Below are 16,439 nucleotides of genomic sequence, written 5' to 3' on the forward strand. Positions count from 1 at the left end.
TTAAAAAAATTCTGCCTTTTCCAACTATATACCATTCTGAGGACAGATTTTCTTTATATGCTTTGACCAAAACAACATACTACAAAATAATGAAAACAGAAAAATGTAGGAGAATTCAGCTATCTCTATTAAGACAGACATTAAAGAGATTTACAAAAAGAATATAAAACAATCCTTTTTGTTCTTTGGAAAATATATGTATGTTTTGCAAAAATAAATTTTTATGTTAACATGAAATGGGTTTTAGTATCACTCAGGCAATTTTTAATACGTTAACTAATATTAGAAATAATCCACATAAATGAAAGCACCTCAATATTTTTAGTATAAAGGTGTCCTACAACTGAAAAGTATAAAATTACTACTGGAGGGTAGGCCTTTTAGGAGATGTATCATTTCCAAGTTTAAATAAGGACAACACAAGAGAAATAACAAAGAAGAATTCCACATAAGTCACATATCTTACCCCACAACTATCACACTTCTAACTTTTGACCTTGGAGAAACTATAACATCTGAACTGCTGCACACCACTGAGCAAACTCTCAACCTAACAAATTTTAACACTGAGGAATTAATGTCCTGTGTGAAGAATTCATCTTTGCAACACAGTCCAAGAGCTGCCTTGTTGTGAAGGGACGTTTTATCAGTTGGTGATCACTCCCAATTGATGAGTGAAAGACAAAGTATGCTTTTCTCTTCATTCAAGCAGCAATATTTGATCTTTACTGTAGCTGGCTGTGCGGTTCTCTCTCCTTATTCTGCTCCCTAAGTCAAGGAGACTAAGGTCAAAATACAGAGAATGGTAGAGGAGTAGTACAGGAAACTTGGCCTTGGAAAGAGGAAGACATGAGAACTAAGAGAACAGAGAAGTATAAAATGCAGTGAGGCTAAGAGCTTGGGTTTCGGGGATATAAAAGGATTACTTAACATCCTAGCTCTGCAGCTTATGAACTGTATGATCTCAGGCTAACTACATAAATATCCTGAGCCTCGTTTTTTCATCTGTAAAATAGAAATACAAATGTCTGCTGTATAGAGTTGTAGTAAACTCCAAATGAATAAATGTAAAGTACTTTGTAATACCCAGAATATTATTCATTCAATAACATAAATTTCATCCAAAATGGAAATTACTAAAAATAAGATTTCTGTAGCTCTGAAAAAGTCACTGGATGAACTGCTAGATAACAGAACTGGTGGACAGAAACCAAGTATCTTAGTCTGCTCAAGCTGCCGTAACAAAATACCTGGGTGGTTTAGACAAGAGAAATTTATTTCTCATGGTTCTAGAGGCTGGAAGTCTGAGATCAGGGTGTCAGCATGGTCAAGTTTTGATGAGAGCTCTCTTCCTCGCTTGCAGATGGCTGCCTTACTACTGTGTCTTCACATAGCAGAGAGAGAATGCTCTCCAGTAACACTTTGTATAAGCTCACTAATTCTATCATGGGAATCCTACCTTCATGACCTCATCTAAACCTAATTATCTCCCAAAGGTCACATCTCCAAATATGATCACAATGGGGCTTCAAAATATAAATTTTGAAGGGATAAAATTCAGCATCAAGTTTCATAAAAACAAAATATAATTAAGCTGGTAATTCCTGACTTGGAAACAGAAATAAAATGTGAATTCAGCATTTGTCATGGTGAAGATGTAAGAATGCTGCCTTATTGTGGAGAACAGGAAAGAGAGTGGGTTCTTCATTACTGACTAGTGGATATGAAAAGGAAAGGGGAAAATGTCTTCTCTTCCTAAAGCCTTATCTTAGTTAAAACCTGCATTTTAGAGAGGGAAGAGAGAGAAGGCCTCCTAAGACAACTCTGATAATATTTAGGGAATCAATAGTGAAGTGACATATATTTGGTATAGTCACAGATAATAAACTCTGTACATTTGTTCATCAGGGAAAGACTTCATTTCTCCTTCAATTTTGAAGGAAAGTTTTTCTGGATACAGTATTCTTGACTGACAGTTTTTCTTTCAGTACTGTGAATATATCATCCCATCCTCTTCTGGCTGGCAAGGTTTCTGCTGAGAAGTCTGCCGAAAATCTTATGAAAGCTTCCTTGCACATGAACAGTCACTTTTCGCTTTCTGCTTTAAATGTTTTGTCTGTGACTTCTGACAGCTTGATTATAATGTGTCTCAGTTTGTTTCTTGAATTAATCCTCCCAGTGGGAATTTTTTGAGCTTCATGAATTTGTATGTTCCTTTTTCAAATTTGCAGTTTCCGCCATTAGTTCAAATAGGCTCTTTGCCCCTTTCTCTCATCTAAAACTCCCATAATGCATTAAACATATATGTTGGTCTCCACCCCTGATTTTAGGAGGGCTCCTAAAACCCTTGTAAATATGGGTGGCTAGGACCATTTTTTGTTCTAACAACTGATCTCTGATCCAAGTTCCTGACACAGAACTTCTAAATCCCTCAGAATTTCCTGGGTGACAGGATTATCTTTTGTTCTAATGAGGCAACTCTCAGTGAACTCTGGGATAGAGTTTGGTTACCAGAGAGACTAAGCCATGATTAGAAAGCTTGGTACTTTCATCCCCACTCGCCATTCTCTGGAGTGGGGAGATGGATGGAAATTGAGTTAATAATCAACCATGCCTACATGATAAAACCTCCATAAAAATCCCCCAAATATGGAGACATCACCGTATGTATGTTTTCACCTGCCTGTTCACTGGCATTTTAAAATGTCCTTTGTAATACATCAGCAGTAGTAAAATGTTTCCCTGGGTTCTGTGAGTCACTTTATCAACTTATCAAACCCCAAAAGGGGGTCATGGGAACCTCCAATTTGTAGCCAAGTTACACAGAACTAGTTGGTAACCTGGAGATCCACTACTTGGGAATGGCATCTAACACGGGACAGCCTCATGGGACTGATACCTTAATGCATGGTACATGCTAAGTCGCTTCAGTCGTGTCTGACTTTGTGACCCTACGGACTGTGGCCTCCCAGGCTCCTCTGTCCATGAGATTCTTCAGGTAAGAATACTGGAGCGGGTTGCCATTTCCTCCTCCAGGGGATCTTCCAGACCCAAGGATCGAACTCATGTTTCTTACATCTCCCTCACTGACAGGCAGGTTCTTTACCACAGGCACCACCCGTGAGGCCTTTGTTAACTCTCGTAGATGTCAGAATCCAACTGAAATGTAGGACACTTGGCTGTCATAGAATGGTCAGTGTGGGAAAATATTCACACATTTGGTTATAGAGGTATTTTGAGTGTGAAAGTAAAACACGGTGTATTTTTCTTAGATGTGCATATATTGGTCTACTTGATGGTGTCCCATAGGGTCTGCTCATTTTTTTTTCTTTGGCTCCTCTGACTTGATAATTTCAAATAACCTGTCTTCAGCTTTGCTCATTCTTTCTCTACTTGATCCAGTCTGCTATCTTCTCTAGTGAGTTTTTTCCCATTGAGTTACTGTATTTTTCAAATTCAGAATCTGGTTCTTTTTTAGTTTCTCTCTTTGCTGACATTTTGTTCATATACCATTTTTCTGACTAGTTTTCCATGTTCTCTTTCAGCTATTAAAGCATCTTCATGATAGTTATTTTGAATTCTCTGTTGGGCAACTCACTGATCTCCATTTCTTATTTACTTTGGCTGTGCTGGGTTTTGCTGCAGTAAGCAGGCTTTCTCTTGTTGCAGTGAGCAGGGGCTACTCTCTAGTTGTGGTGCACAGGCTTCTCATTGAGGCAGTTTCTCTTGTTGTGGAAAACTGGCTCTAGGGCATGTAGGCTTTAAAAGTTGCAGTGCACAGATTTAGTTGACCCCAGCATGTGGAATCTTCCCAGATCAGGGATCAAACCATGGTCCCCTGCACTGGCAGTCAGATTCTTAACCACTGGACCACCAGGGAAGTTCTGATCGCCATTTCTTGAAGGACAATTTCTATACATTTATCTTCCTCCTTTGGGCCATGTTTTCCCATTTATTTGTATATATTCTTATTTTCTGTTCAAATTTGGGCATTTGAAAAAATAGCCAACTCTTTATGTATTGTTTCTGTACAGGAAAAGATCTTTATCAATCAGCCCAGCTAGAGATTTTGGGGTCCCCTCTAGCTTTTTGTCAAAGTGTATTCTCTGGGTTTGCGTGTAATCTCCAATACTTTGGCCACATGATGAGAAGAAGTGATTCACTGGAAAAAGACCCTGATATTGGGCAAGACTGAAGGCAGGAGAAGGGGACGACAGACGATGAGATGGTTGGATGGCATCACCAACTCGATGGACATGAGTTTGAGCAAGCTCCGGAAGTTGGTGATGGACAGGGAAGCCTCATGTGCTGCAGTCCATGGGATTGCAAAGAGTCAGACACGACTCAGTGACTGAACTGAACTGAACTGGTGTCTGTGTTATACTATAATCTCCCTGGTACTGCAAGCCACAGGGTTTGACTTTGTTCTCAGCAGATCCCTGGCAGCCAAATATGTTGTGGCCTTTCTTGTCAGTGTCTAAGAGTCAGGTAAGACAAAAATCAGTTCCTTGAGCAGTACCCCAAAAGTCAGGATATTGGTTGCACATTTCACCCTTTTTTACATGAAGGAAAATCCATAAGTTAGGAATTTTCTCTTGATCATACCATGCTATGCCAGGGTGGGATGGGGTGTGGCAGGTAAGTGCAGTGGGCTTTCTTACCCACTCTAATGAACTTATTTTGGCCCTAAACCTGACTGGGGCGCTATAATTTCTAAGCTAGTTTCTGAAGTTCACACAAAGGCAATCTGTTCTGTGTATTTTAAAGTTGGTGTCTCTGTAAGGGAGAGTGCCTAGAGCTTCCTATTCTATCACTTGTCACTCTGATTTACATTTTTCTTAAGTTTTATTTGTGGACTGAGACAAACTGTAAATAAATACAATATAGAAAATACAACAACTAACAAATATAAGCTTTCCATCTTTAGAGAAACTATCTTTCTTTAACTTTCAGCAAATGCTGACGGACCTTTCCAAACTTCTAAAAGTAAGGCTCCCTCCTAGCTCAGTAGGGAAAGAATCTGCCTGCAATGCAGGAGACCAGAGTTCGATTCCTGGGTTGGGAAGATCCCATGGAGAAGGAAATGGCAACCCACACCAGTATTCTTGCCTGGAGAATCCCATGGACAGAGGAGCCCAGTGGGCTATAGTCCGTGGGGTCGCAAGAATCAGACACAACTTAGCGACTAAACCACCACCACCAATCAGTATAAAGACTCAGAGAATCTCCCTCCATTTTAACTGTATATAATTAGACAACAAAGTCTTGGTTTATCAATTAAGTATAATTATTGGAAATTATATCAAATACTTACATTTGTGGGGAACAATGATTTTAATTTTTTAAAGTTAGAACAAAATAGTCCAAGCCAACAATGATGAGTACACCAAAAGACTCTTAAACCCTTGGCACCAAACCCCGATAGTTTATAGTTGCCTAAATAGCAACACATTCTGAGATGACTTAATTTCCTACAGCATTTCCAAGCAATATATTAAATACCTTACAGACAGATCTCATGTGGCCAAAAATTATTATAACTACAGTGCTTATAAAGATTATTTCAAAATGCATTTTACATAAATGGATTTGGACAATGAAAAGAAAATCCATGATAAGTGTGCAATATAGAAAACAAATTTTCTTAAAGTTTCCATAGAATTTAGTATAAACTACTTATACTATCTAATAGTTTATGACTTTGGTTATCGCTAACATTTAGCATACTGACTTTTCACAGTAGATGATCAATAACCAATTACTTTTGTTAATTAAAATTAAGGATATAAATTTAAAGAATTATAAACTGCTGAATTTGACTTAATATAAAATTTTTAAGTCAAATTCAGCAGTTTATAATTCTTTAAATTATATATTCAGAGAATATACCATTTTCTCTGAAAAATATTATTTCAATATTTAAGAGTCAATCATTACATGGAATTATGATCAAGAATATCACAATATATCTTGCATCCAAAAATGTATGTAAAATAGATATAATATTGGACTGAAGATAAAAATTAATTTCTAATGCTACAATTCACCAAATTTTATAACAGGTCATATGTATGGTGGTATTAAAAAAAAATTGGCAGTGGCAGCCTTGGAGAGAAGAAAAAACAAGAACTAAGAAAATAATGAGGTATAAAATGCAATAGGGTTATGGAGTATAAAATACCACATAAACATAAGAGAGACTTAAGAAAGAATGAACTTTCAAATACCTTGGAGATTACCTATAAGTACTCAAAAAAAAAAAAAAAAAAGAAGTTTGCTTAACTGAAGTAGCTAAATACACTATAATAAGATCATCTTTGCAGAAAAGGCTTCATGCAATTATATAAACACATGAAAATTAACACTTACCAAGAGACTGTAAAACTGCTTAATCAGAACAGATACTACTCTCAGCAAACGCATGCAGATAGGAAAATATGGTTTTTCAACTGGTGCTGGAGAAGATGAAGTGCTGGAACCTTGTCTGAATTTTATATTTGGAGAAAAGAGCTTTATCACAAGAGGACATACTCTTTCTTTGAGGAGGAAACTAAATTCCTGATGCTATTTGCAAAGATTAAAAAAAAAGAAAGAAAAAAAAGAATTGATTTACTTTGTACTTAATGCTTATAAAAGTCTCACAGTTAATAACAAGCTTCAATAATCAGTGTGAATAAAATTATAAGTTTATATAGCTCATTTTAAAGTTTACACACAATTCTGAAATTAGGATTCCTCTTTGAGAATATAAGATCAAATGATAATATTTCAAGAAGTTTTAAAAAGAATTGAAATTTAAAAAAAGAACATTTAATAACTGTGGAATTAAAATGATGTTTATTACTAGGAATTTAATTTTAGTAGGACATTAGAAATTCCAGCAATTAAAAACATGAAAAACAAAAGAAAATAGATTTTACAAATTCAAACAGATAAAGCGGAGAGGAGAAAATTTGAATAATAAAGTAAATAAATTACATAATTCAGACTTTATTTTGTGAAGATAATTCTATTCACAAGCAGATTTATTAATTAATATTTTGTTCTAGTTAGATCACTTGAATAGAACACAATGAGTTGATAACAAACACAATGACAAACAAGCATAATTATTTTAAAGTCTGAGAATCTTACAGAGAATTCTTAAATATTATTTATAATTATGGCATATTACGCAGAAAACCTCCCTTAACTTGTTAATTTGCTCAATATATTAGCCAAAAATAGTCTTGTTATACTGACAAAAAAAGGTCCAGTCTACAGTCAATGTTTAACCTCAAATATAAAAATTATTCTGTTGTTTTAAGCAACCCAGTTTCACTGAGGCCGAGAACAAAGATACAAAAATAAAAATCAACCAATCCAATCCTTTAATCTTACAGAAAAGGAAAGATAAGGCACAGAGTAGTTTTTTTTAATTTGTAAAATGTATCTTTTAAAAAATCAGATTAATTCAAGAAAAAATACAGGTTCACTAAGCAGAAAAAAGGAAAGAAAACACAGAGAAGTAAAAAGATAAAAATAAAAGTTTTGCTTAGTATCTCCCAGAGATAAGTTAGTGAGTCACTGTTGACTCCAAATATATATCTTTCTAGATTTTAAATTCATTTTAATGTAATTTTAATTCTTCCCCCCTAAAAATGGGATCTTATGGAGGGTGTTCCTGGTGGCTCAGTGGCAAGGAATCCGCCCACTATGCAGGAAATACGAGTTCAGTCCCCGGTCCAGGAAGATCCCACATGCCATGGAACAACAAAGCCTGTGTGCCACAACTACTGAGGCTGCATGCCCTAAAGCCTGTGCAGCACAACAAGAGAATGACTGCAGTGAGAAGCTCGTGCATTGCCACTAGAGTAGCCCACGCTCACCGCAGTTGGAGAAGGCCCACACACAGCAACGAAGACCCAGTATAGCCCCCACAAAAATAAATTTTAAAAATAAATTTTTTCTTAAGTTATGTGATTTGAAATTCTACATTCACATCTATAGTAGTTTCATTGACTGACAAAATGAAAAGCATAGTTAAGTCCGTTTTCATACTTTGCTAAATAGTCTTCAGTTCAGTCGCTCAGTCATGTCCAACTCTTTGCGACCCCATGAATAGTAGCATACCAGGCCTCCCTGTCGATTACCAACTCCCGGAGTTCACTCAAACTCATGTCCATCGAGTCGGTGATGCCATCCAGCCATCTCATCCTCTGTCGTCCCCTTCTCTTCCTGCCCCCAATCCCTCCCAGCATCAGAGTCTTTTCCAATGAGTCAACTCTTGGCATGAGGTGGCCAAAGTATTGGAGTTTCAGCCTTAGCATCATTCCTTCCAATGAACACCCAGGGCTGATCTCCTTTAGAATGGACTGGTTGGATCTCCTTGCAGTCCAAGGGACTCTCAAGAGTCTTCTCCAACACCACAGTTCAAAAGCATCAATTCTTCAGCACTCAGTTTTCTTTGTAGTCCAACTCTCACATCCATACATGACCAATGGAAAAACCATAGCCTTGACTAGATGGACCTTTGTTGGCAAAGTAATGTCTCTGCTTTTGAATATGCTATCTAGGTTGGTCATAACTTTCCTTCCAAGGAGTGTCTTTTAATTTCATGGCTGCGATCACCATCTGCAGTGATTTTGGAGCCCCAAAAAATAAAGTCTGAAACTGTTTCCACTGTTTCCCATCTATTTCCCATGAAGTGATGGGACCAGATGCCATGTTCTTAGTTTTCTGAATGTTGAGCTTTAAGCCAACTTTTTCACTCTCCTCTTTCACTTTCATCTCAAGAGGCTCTTTAGTTCTTCACTTTCTGCCATAAAGGTGGTGTCATCTGCATATCTGAGGTGACTGATATTTCTCCTGGCAATCTTGATTCCAGCTTGTGCTTCTTCCAGCCCAGCGTTTCTCATGATGTACTCTGCATAGAAGTTAAATAAGCAGGGTGACAATATTCAGCCTTGACGTACTCCTTTTCCTCTTTGGAACCAGTCTGTTGTTCCATGTCCAGTTCTATGTACTAGTTAACTCATAAATATTTCAGACAATTCCTAAAAGTTTTATATTAACTTTTTCCCCTCACATTCAACTAACTACAGCTATGTTTCCTAAACAACCCCCACCAATCTATATTCCATCTCCCTTTAAACTATTCTTGTTATATACATCATGATGTATTTATCTGTGGCCAAAGCAAATACTGCCCTAGCAGTCTTACCAAATTTCACTGAAGCCCCTGACATAACTGATTCCTAAAAGCAATGCTCAAATGCATTCCCACATTTCTGGCCTCCGTGCTGAGTCTCTCCTGTGTGCTCATCCTCTCGTGCCCACCGTTTAACAACGAGGTCCCTCAGAGCTCCAGAATATCAGGTCCTTGCTACCACGTCATCACAACAGGTGACCTCACTCACTCACATATGTGCCAGTGAAGTTTAAATTTGTAACTTCAGCCCAAAACCTTACTTTCAAGCTCAAGATATATAAATCAAACTACTATTCTGTGTACACTTGGGTATTTCCAAAGGAGTAAGTTCAAAACTGAACATACTACCCTTTCTAGCAAATGTTCTCCTCATAGAATATTCCCTATGGCTCAAGCCATAAAGTTGGAAGTCATCTTTGATTAATAAAATATATCTATAATTCACTAAGTTCATTTTGAAGAAGGTAAAAGACTGCCTATTTCCTCACATTTCAGTGCTTTATTCAGCATTTACTTGCCAACTGTATTATGTATGTCAGGAATTGTGATATTCTTGTTCAGTTGCTCAGTCATGTCCAACTTTTGCGACCCCATGGACACACACCAGGCTTCCCTGTCCGTTACCATCTCCCGGACTTGCTCAAACTCATGTCCATTGAGTCGATGATGCCACAGTCATCTCATCTTCTGTCGTCCCCTTCTCCTACTGCCTTCTATCCTTCCCAGCATCAGAGTCTTTTCCAAAGAGTCGGCTCTTCACATCAGGTGGCCAAAGTATTGAAGCTTCAGCATCAGTCCTTTCAATGAATATTCGGAGTTGATTTCCTTTAGGATTGACTGGTTGGATCTCCTTGCAGTCCAAGGGACTCTCAAGAGTCTTCTCCAACACCACAGTTCAAAAACAACAATTCTTCAGTGCTCAACCTTTTTTATAGTCCAGCTTTCACATTCATATATGACTACTGGAAAAACCACGGGATTTTCCACAGTTTGTTGTGACCCACTCAGTCAAAGGCTTCCGCACTGACAATGAAGCAGAAGTAGATATTGTTCTGGAATTTTCTTGCTTTTTCTATGACCCAACAGATATTGGCAACTGGATCTCTGATTCCTGTGCCTTTTCTAAATCCAGCTTGTACATCTGGAAGTTCTCAGTTCATGTACTGTTGAAGCCTAGCTTGGAGGATTTTGAGCATGACCTTGCTGGCATGTGAAATGAGGACAACTGTGTGGTACTTTGAACATTCTTTGGCACTGCCCTTGTTTGGTATTGGAATGAAAACTGACCTTTTCCAGTCCTGTGGTCACTGTGAAATTCAGGGTTAAGCTCAATTTTGTCCCTGCTCTTGCAGAGCTTATTTTCTAAAAGAGAAGGCCGATCCTTTCTTAGAGTCACTGCTCTAGAACATTCTTTTCCAATACTACCTATTTCTCTCAACTAAATACTCTTCATATTTCAGGTAAAAGCTTCACAGCCTTCATTCATCACCAACTCCCCACTAGGTTTGGTACCTATGTTACTCACTTTTATAGCACTTTTTATACTTTTCCCTCATTGCACTCATCACAGTTTATCATTCAGTAATGTTTTGCTTCTAATTAGACTGATAAGCACGATAAGGCCAAGAATTTTATCTATCTTAAATACTGAACCCTTTGCACTGAACACATTCACCAGCAGATTGTAAGGTATTGGTAAATTCTGATTGGATGAGTGAATAATGAGTGAATGAAAACAAATATTTATCTCTTGAAGAAAATTTCGTAGGAGCAATTTTTAAATTTATTTTTAATTGGAAGATAATTACTTTACAATATTGTGTTGGTTTCTGCCATATATCAACATGAGTCAGCCATAGGTATACATATGCCCTCTCCCTCTTGAACCTCCCTCCCACCTTTCCCACCTCATCCCACTCCTCTAGGTTGTCAGAGAGCACTGGATTTGAGCTTCTTGCTTCATACAAATTCCCACTGGGTATCTATTTTACATATGGTATTGCATATGTTTCCACGCTACTCTTTCAATTCGTTCCACCCTCTCTTTCCCCCACTTTGTCCACCAAGTCTTTTCTCTATCTCTGCGTTTCCACTGCTGCCCTGCAAATAGGTTCATCAGTACCATCTTCCCAGATTCCATCTAGGTTTCTTTCATGTCTTAGCTATTGTAAACAGTGTTGCAGTGAACATGGGGGTACATGTGTTTTTTTCAATTATGGTTTTCTCAGGGCATATGCTCAGTAATGGGATTGTTAGGTCACATGGTCGTTTTATTCCTAGTTTTTTAAGGGATCTGTAGGAGTAAATTTTAGGATCTTACACAAGGTAATTCTTTTTTCTCCTCTGGATTATAGCAAGAAGAATAAAGTAGAATAGATTTATTTTGGGCACAATAAATCTGAAACTATTTTTTCAAACCTTTCCCTACAAAATTAGAAAATGTAATACAAACTACAGAAATTTCTAATTCAAATTCATTTACCAGTTCATTCACTCATTTATTCAAATATATGTCAAATACCTGCCATATGCCAGGCACTATTATAGGTACTTGTACAACACTGAACTAAGTCCCTGCCTCATAGAACTTACTTTTTTATGAGGGGAAAAAATAGATCAACTCATGTACAAACACATATGTCAGGAAGTAATAAGAAAAATGACAAGGAGTCAGAAAGACAAGAGTGCTGCCAGGAAAAGAAGCTGCCATTTTACAGAGTGGTGGGGAAGGTTTGTCTGATATGTTGACCATTGAGTAAAGTCCTCAAAAGTATAAGAGAACAATCTATATGGGAGAAAAGTATTCCAGGCCCCGGCAGCAGTAAGTACAAAGGCCTTGAAGCAGGAGTCCACTTGGGTCATTTAGGAACAAAAATGACAGTGAGGCTAAAGGATGAGGACACTCACAAATGATGAACCCTTAGACAAATTATTTAACCCTCAAAGTCTTAGCTTCCTCCTGGGTAAAATAGGAATAATTGGTACTTCAGGTATTTGTGAAGATTAAAGAGAGTATGATATGTAAGGAATTTGGCAAAGTTTAGCACGGAGTAGGCAGTCAAAAGTGGTAGCTGTTACAACTATCAGTTTATACAAGATTATGAATCAAGTTATACCTTAACTTCTCCTATGCTAATACAAGAAAGGGAATCCTCAGTTAATATTGTTCAATACCACTGAAAGCACTGAAGACTTATCTAATATGGACAAAAACTATAAGCCATGTAGTAAAGATTTCAATACCGACTCCTGGGCTAAAGAGTCTTCTACTTTTGTGGCACTTGATTCACTTGTGTTGTTAGGTAAGAGCAAAGATCAAATAGCTGACCTAGGGAGGGGCCACATATTAGGGAAAGGAGCTAGAGTACAGTTAAAAGTTCTCAATTTTAGTTCAAGATCTGCAAATAACTAAAAAACCCATGTAAATCACTGAATTACTTTTAGACTTTAGCTTCTTACAAGTAAAATGAGAAGTTTGAATTCTTTCTCACTTTTTTCCCTATCAACTGTTTTGAAATATTCTGCACAGCACATTAAATTTATTAAATAAGCATTGATGACTTTTTTTCCATTTAAATTACGTAAAAGCACACAGCTGCATACAAAAATTAGCAACAATTTTTAAGGCTTTTAAATATTATAAAAAAGAGTTCACATCACAAACATTATAATATGTATCAGATCAGATCAGTTGCTCAGTTGTGTCCGACTCCTTGCAACCCCATGAATAGCAGCACGCCAGGCCTCTATATATAATATATAATTATAAACATTATAAAAAGAGCTCCTTCATACACCCTTAGATTGGGAAATGCTTGACCAGACAAGACTCTAGGGTTTCTTTCTAACATTAAAATTTCAAAATGCTTGCGCACAACAAAAGTTAAAATAACAGTAGATTATTATGTCTAAGGTCTGAAGCTATAATTTTTTGCATCTTTTAATGTGGGGGAAAAATACATCTTGCTTTCTTTAAAACTATCTCTGAAAAAAATGAAAGATTAATTTTGTTGCAAGATACCACAAATGGCTTACCTGTAAAAAGACTTGTGGAAAATCATTCAGGACTGATTCAAGTAATTCAAGGCCAAATGTTCGGGTCATTTCTGTCATACCTACTAGCCAGTAAGGGGCATCAGCATTAACCAACTGACAAAGGTCCTGGAAAATAAATCAAACAATAAATAAAAAATAAATAAAATATTTATTTTATATTATTTATTTTATATTTTATATAAAATATAATGCAAAAAATAATGCAATGTCCTTTTCAAAATTCATAGCTCATAAAAAATTATTTCAAATATCTCTTATCAGGTTTTATTCCTTATAAATTAAGTATTGATAATTCAAATTTTAATTAATTGTATAGTTGATTATGTAAGTAACCTTAATATACAGAGTAGAGACAAAATGTTATTCTAACATTGCTTTAAAGACTCTCTAATCAAAATTAGTAAAATTTTTAGCGCAGGTTAATCTCATTTTATTCATGACAAGTAATGTAAAAATAGAGCAGAATTTAAGTAAATATTTTAATTTTCCTATTAAAGGAAGTATTTTATATGACTAGTCATTCCTAATATAACTAGTTCAGGATTTCACTCATTTTATTTCCTTAAAGTGAAACATAGCATTTTATCATGCTAATTAGGTATGCTGCTGCTGCTGCTAAATCGCATCAGTCGTGTCCGACTCTGTGCGTCCCCATAGACAGAAGCCCACCAGGCTCCTCTGTCCCTGGGATTTTCCAGGCAAGAGTACTGGAGTGGGGTGCCATCGCCTTCTCCGGCTAATTAGGTATAGATGCTGTTTAATGTTTTAGACAGATAACACATGCTTTCCAAAAGTTCTTCACCACTTAGTTTTTACAAAAGACCTAGATTAACATCTATTTTCTTTAACCAGAAGAAATCAGACTTTCTTTAAGCAGAAGAAAATCTGAAGATTTTCAATTTTCTTTAAAAAAAGAAAAAAAAGACAAAAATGAAAACCATGTTCCGCATTTGTTTTGCAAGCAGCCCATAACAGAGGCTGCACACCCCACCCCCTCAGTAGCAAGAGTGGTACCTTCAAGTTCTTTCTCCAGGAACTATACTCAGCATCTCAGCATCAAGCTGCCAAAGCTCTGAGCTGTGTGTGTGTCTGTGCTTATCTTGATTTATTTTGTGCATTCGTTAGGTAATTGTGTCCTAAGGTAATTGCTTTTTCACTTAAGGCATTTTGAAGTTTCACAGAAATGTGCTACTATCAGATAGTGGAGGAAACTTGTACTACTTTTTTCTTTTTAAATCTATACTACTTTTTGACACTTTAAAACGACAATGAAAAAAAAAACACTTAAAAATTAAATCAGATACAAAATTCCAAAATCAAAAATTCACACAAAACTATATTATAAAAATTATTCTTATCAATGGAAATACCTGGAAAAGCATATATGCATCTTTAGCACAAGGTTTGAGGGTACTGACAGATCTTCTGTTACTATTTCCTTGGACTAGTACTGGTTGGTCTGTAATATCTGCAATCAAAATAAGAAGGGTTTTAGGAGTTCTTGGTGCTTTTAACAAATCATATATACTGCCTAAAAGGTATATTGAAAATAAGTATGTATTTACAGAATTATAAACTTTAAGTTCACAACCATGCCTCCAAAATGGAAAGAAAAATTGGGAATTACATTTTTATACATCATATCATAAAAAAAAAACTCTTCACTATCTCATGTTCATTTTAATAAGCTTATTATCTTTGTCAATACATATGATTTTCCTAGTACCCCTTTCTCTAGTCATTTTATTTCATGGATTTGAAACCCATGTCATATTTGAATGTATCTTTAAATATCAAACATATAAATATTTACCACAGTTAATTTCTCTATAATCTCACATCTTCAAGAGAATTAACTGCTTGACCTGCCATTAAGTACTATGTCAGTGACAGGTATTGACTAGCCAAGAGTCACCTAGAATGGGGCTTCTCAATTTCTTTGCATATTAACAAGATACTATTTCCTGTAAGTCATGGCAAACTGTTTCGAATAAATCCTGACTAATGACTACTTGAAAAGGAAGAGGTTCTAAATATTTTCTACCTTATTAGAAAGTATTAAGTGTGATATTAGACACACAGCCAAACTATCAATTCAGAAATTATATTGAGATTATGGTATATAAGACATTCAAACTGGAGAACTGCTCTGTTTTATCCTCTACGTTTAATTCCTTTATATTTCAAACTGTTAGAATTCCACCTGCATTTCCCCTTGGAAAAGTGAGACAAAAGTTAGTGGGAATATCTTAATAAACAAATAGATGAAAAATGCCTGAAACAGAATGTGAAAAATTTGACCAATGGTTAAATTCAGATAAAGTGAAATAATTATTAGAGTAGGCAGAACTATTATTATTTACTAGTATTGCTATTTTTTTTATACCAATATTACCAAAATAACACCAAATGATATGAAAGACTGTATAATATCAAGAGTTTAGGGGTGAAAAAAACTTAAAAAAAAGTTTAATCTTCCGTTTCTTGACTCCATAAAACAGAGAGGCTGTTCTTGATGATAGCACCTCATGATTTTTTCAACTTATCACGTGGAAAAGTTTTACTTTTCATCTAATAAGGATAACAAATAAAAAAACTTAAAATTTATCAAATTATAAAAATTATAACAGAAACAGTATCTATAAGCTCTGTGACACGATATGTTTCTAAGTTTTTAGGAAATGTTTCAAATTATGAAAATGTTAAAAATTACAAATAAAAGGATTTGATGAAAATATGAAGAGTAGGCTTTACACTAATAAATATTCTTGATTAATACATATTAATAGGCAAAGACAAAAATTCACATGAGGGAAACTCACTTTTGAAAATTTACTTTAAAAAAATAATTCAAATGGAAATATATATGTAGGAAGACACTCAGAACAATACTGAACTACAGAACATAAGTAGTTCATTAAATTATAGAATAGCCACAAAATATAATGCAACCAATTAAGATTTCAATTACAAAAATTAAAATGTAACACAAAATAATCATATGTACTGTTTGGCTAAAAATACTTACGATGCAACACCTTGTATAAAATGTGCTATTACCATCTTCAACATAAAACTTTGAATATATTAGAAATAAATACAGAAAACAGGGTCCACTTCTTAGGGTGACAAAATTGTGAGAGATTTACCTTTTGGTTTGCCATTATCAGTAATAAAGACGTTAATACACTTT

At 35.7% G+C, this 16,439-nt stretch overlaps 1 protein-coding gene across 8 annotated transcripts in view; it reads right to left on the minus strand.

Moving 5' to 3' along the window:
• The window catches only part of MON2 (MON2 regulator of endosome-to-Golgi trafficking), a 110,861-nt gene that overhangs the window by 66,695 nt on the left and 27,727 nt on the right, over positions 1-16,439 (minus strand). For 6 of the 8 annotated variants that reach the window (XM_086400227.1, XM_086400226.1, XM_086400225.1 and 3 more), the window contains 3 exons: positions 14,617-14,714; positions 13,226-13,351; positions 6,370-6,564 (listed from right to left, as the gene is read on the minus strand). In XM_086400227.1, coding sequence (XP_086256353.1) covers positions 6,370-6,564; positions 13,226-13,351; positions 14,617-14,714 — 419 coding nt within the window. The remainder of the gene's footprint in view (positions 1-6,369; positions 6,565-13,225; positions 13,352-14,616; positions 14,715-16,439) is intronic. The other 2 variants (XM_086400229.1, XM_086400228.1) reach the window with 1 other exon arrangement.

This window comes from Bos grunniens, chromosome 5 (genome assembly GCF_055505025.1).
Source record: "Bos grunniens cultivar Pamir isolate PY7600 chromosome 5, Bosgru_T2T1.0, whole genome shotgun sequence".
Classification (NCBI taxonomy): Eukaryota; Metazoa; Chordata; class Mammalia; order Artiodactyla; family Bovidae; genus Bos; species Bos grunniens.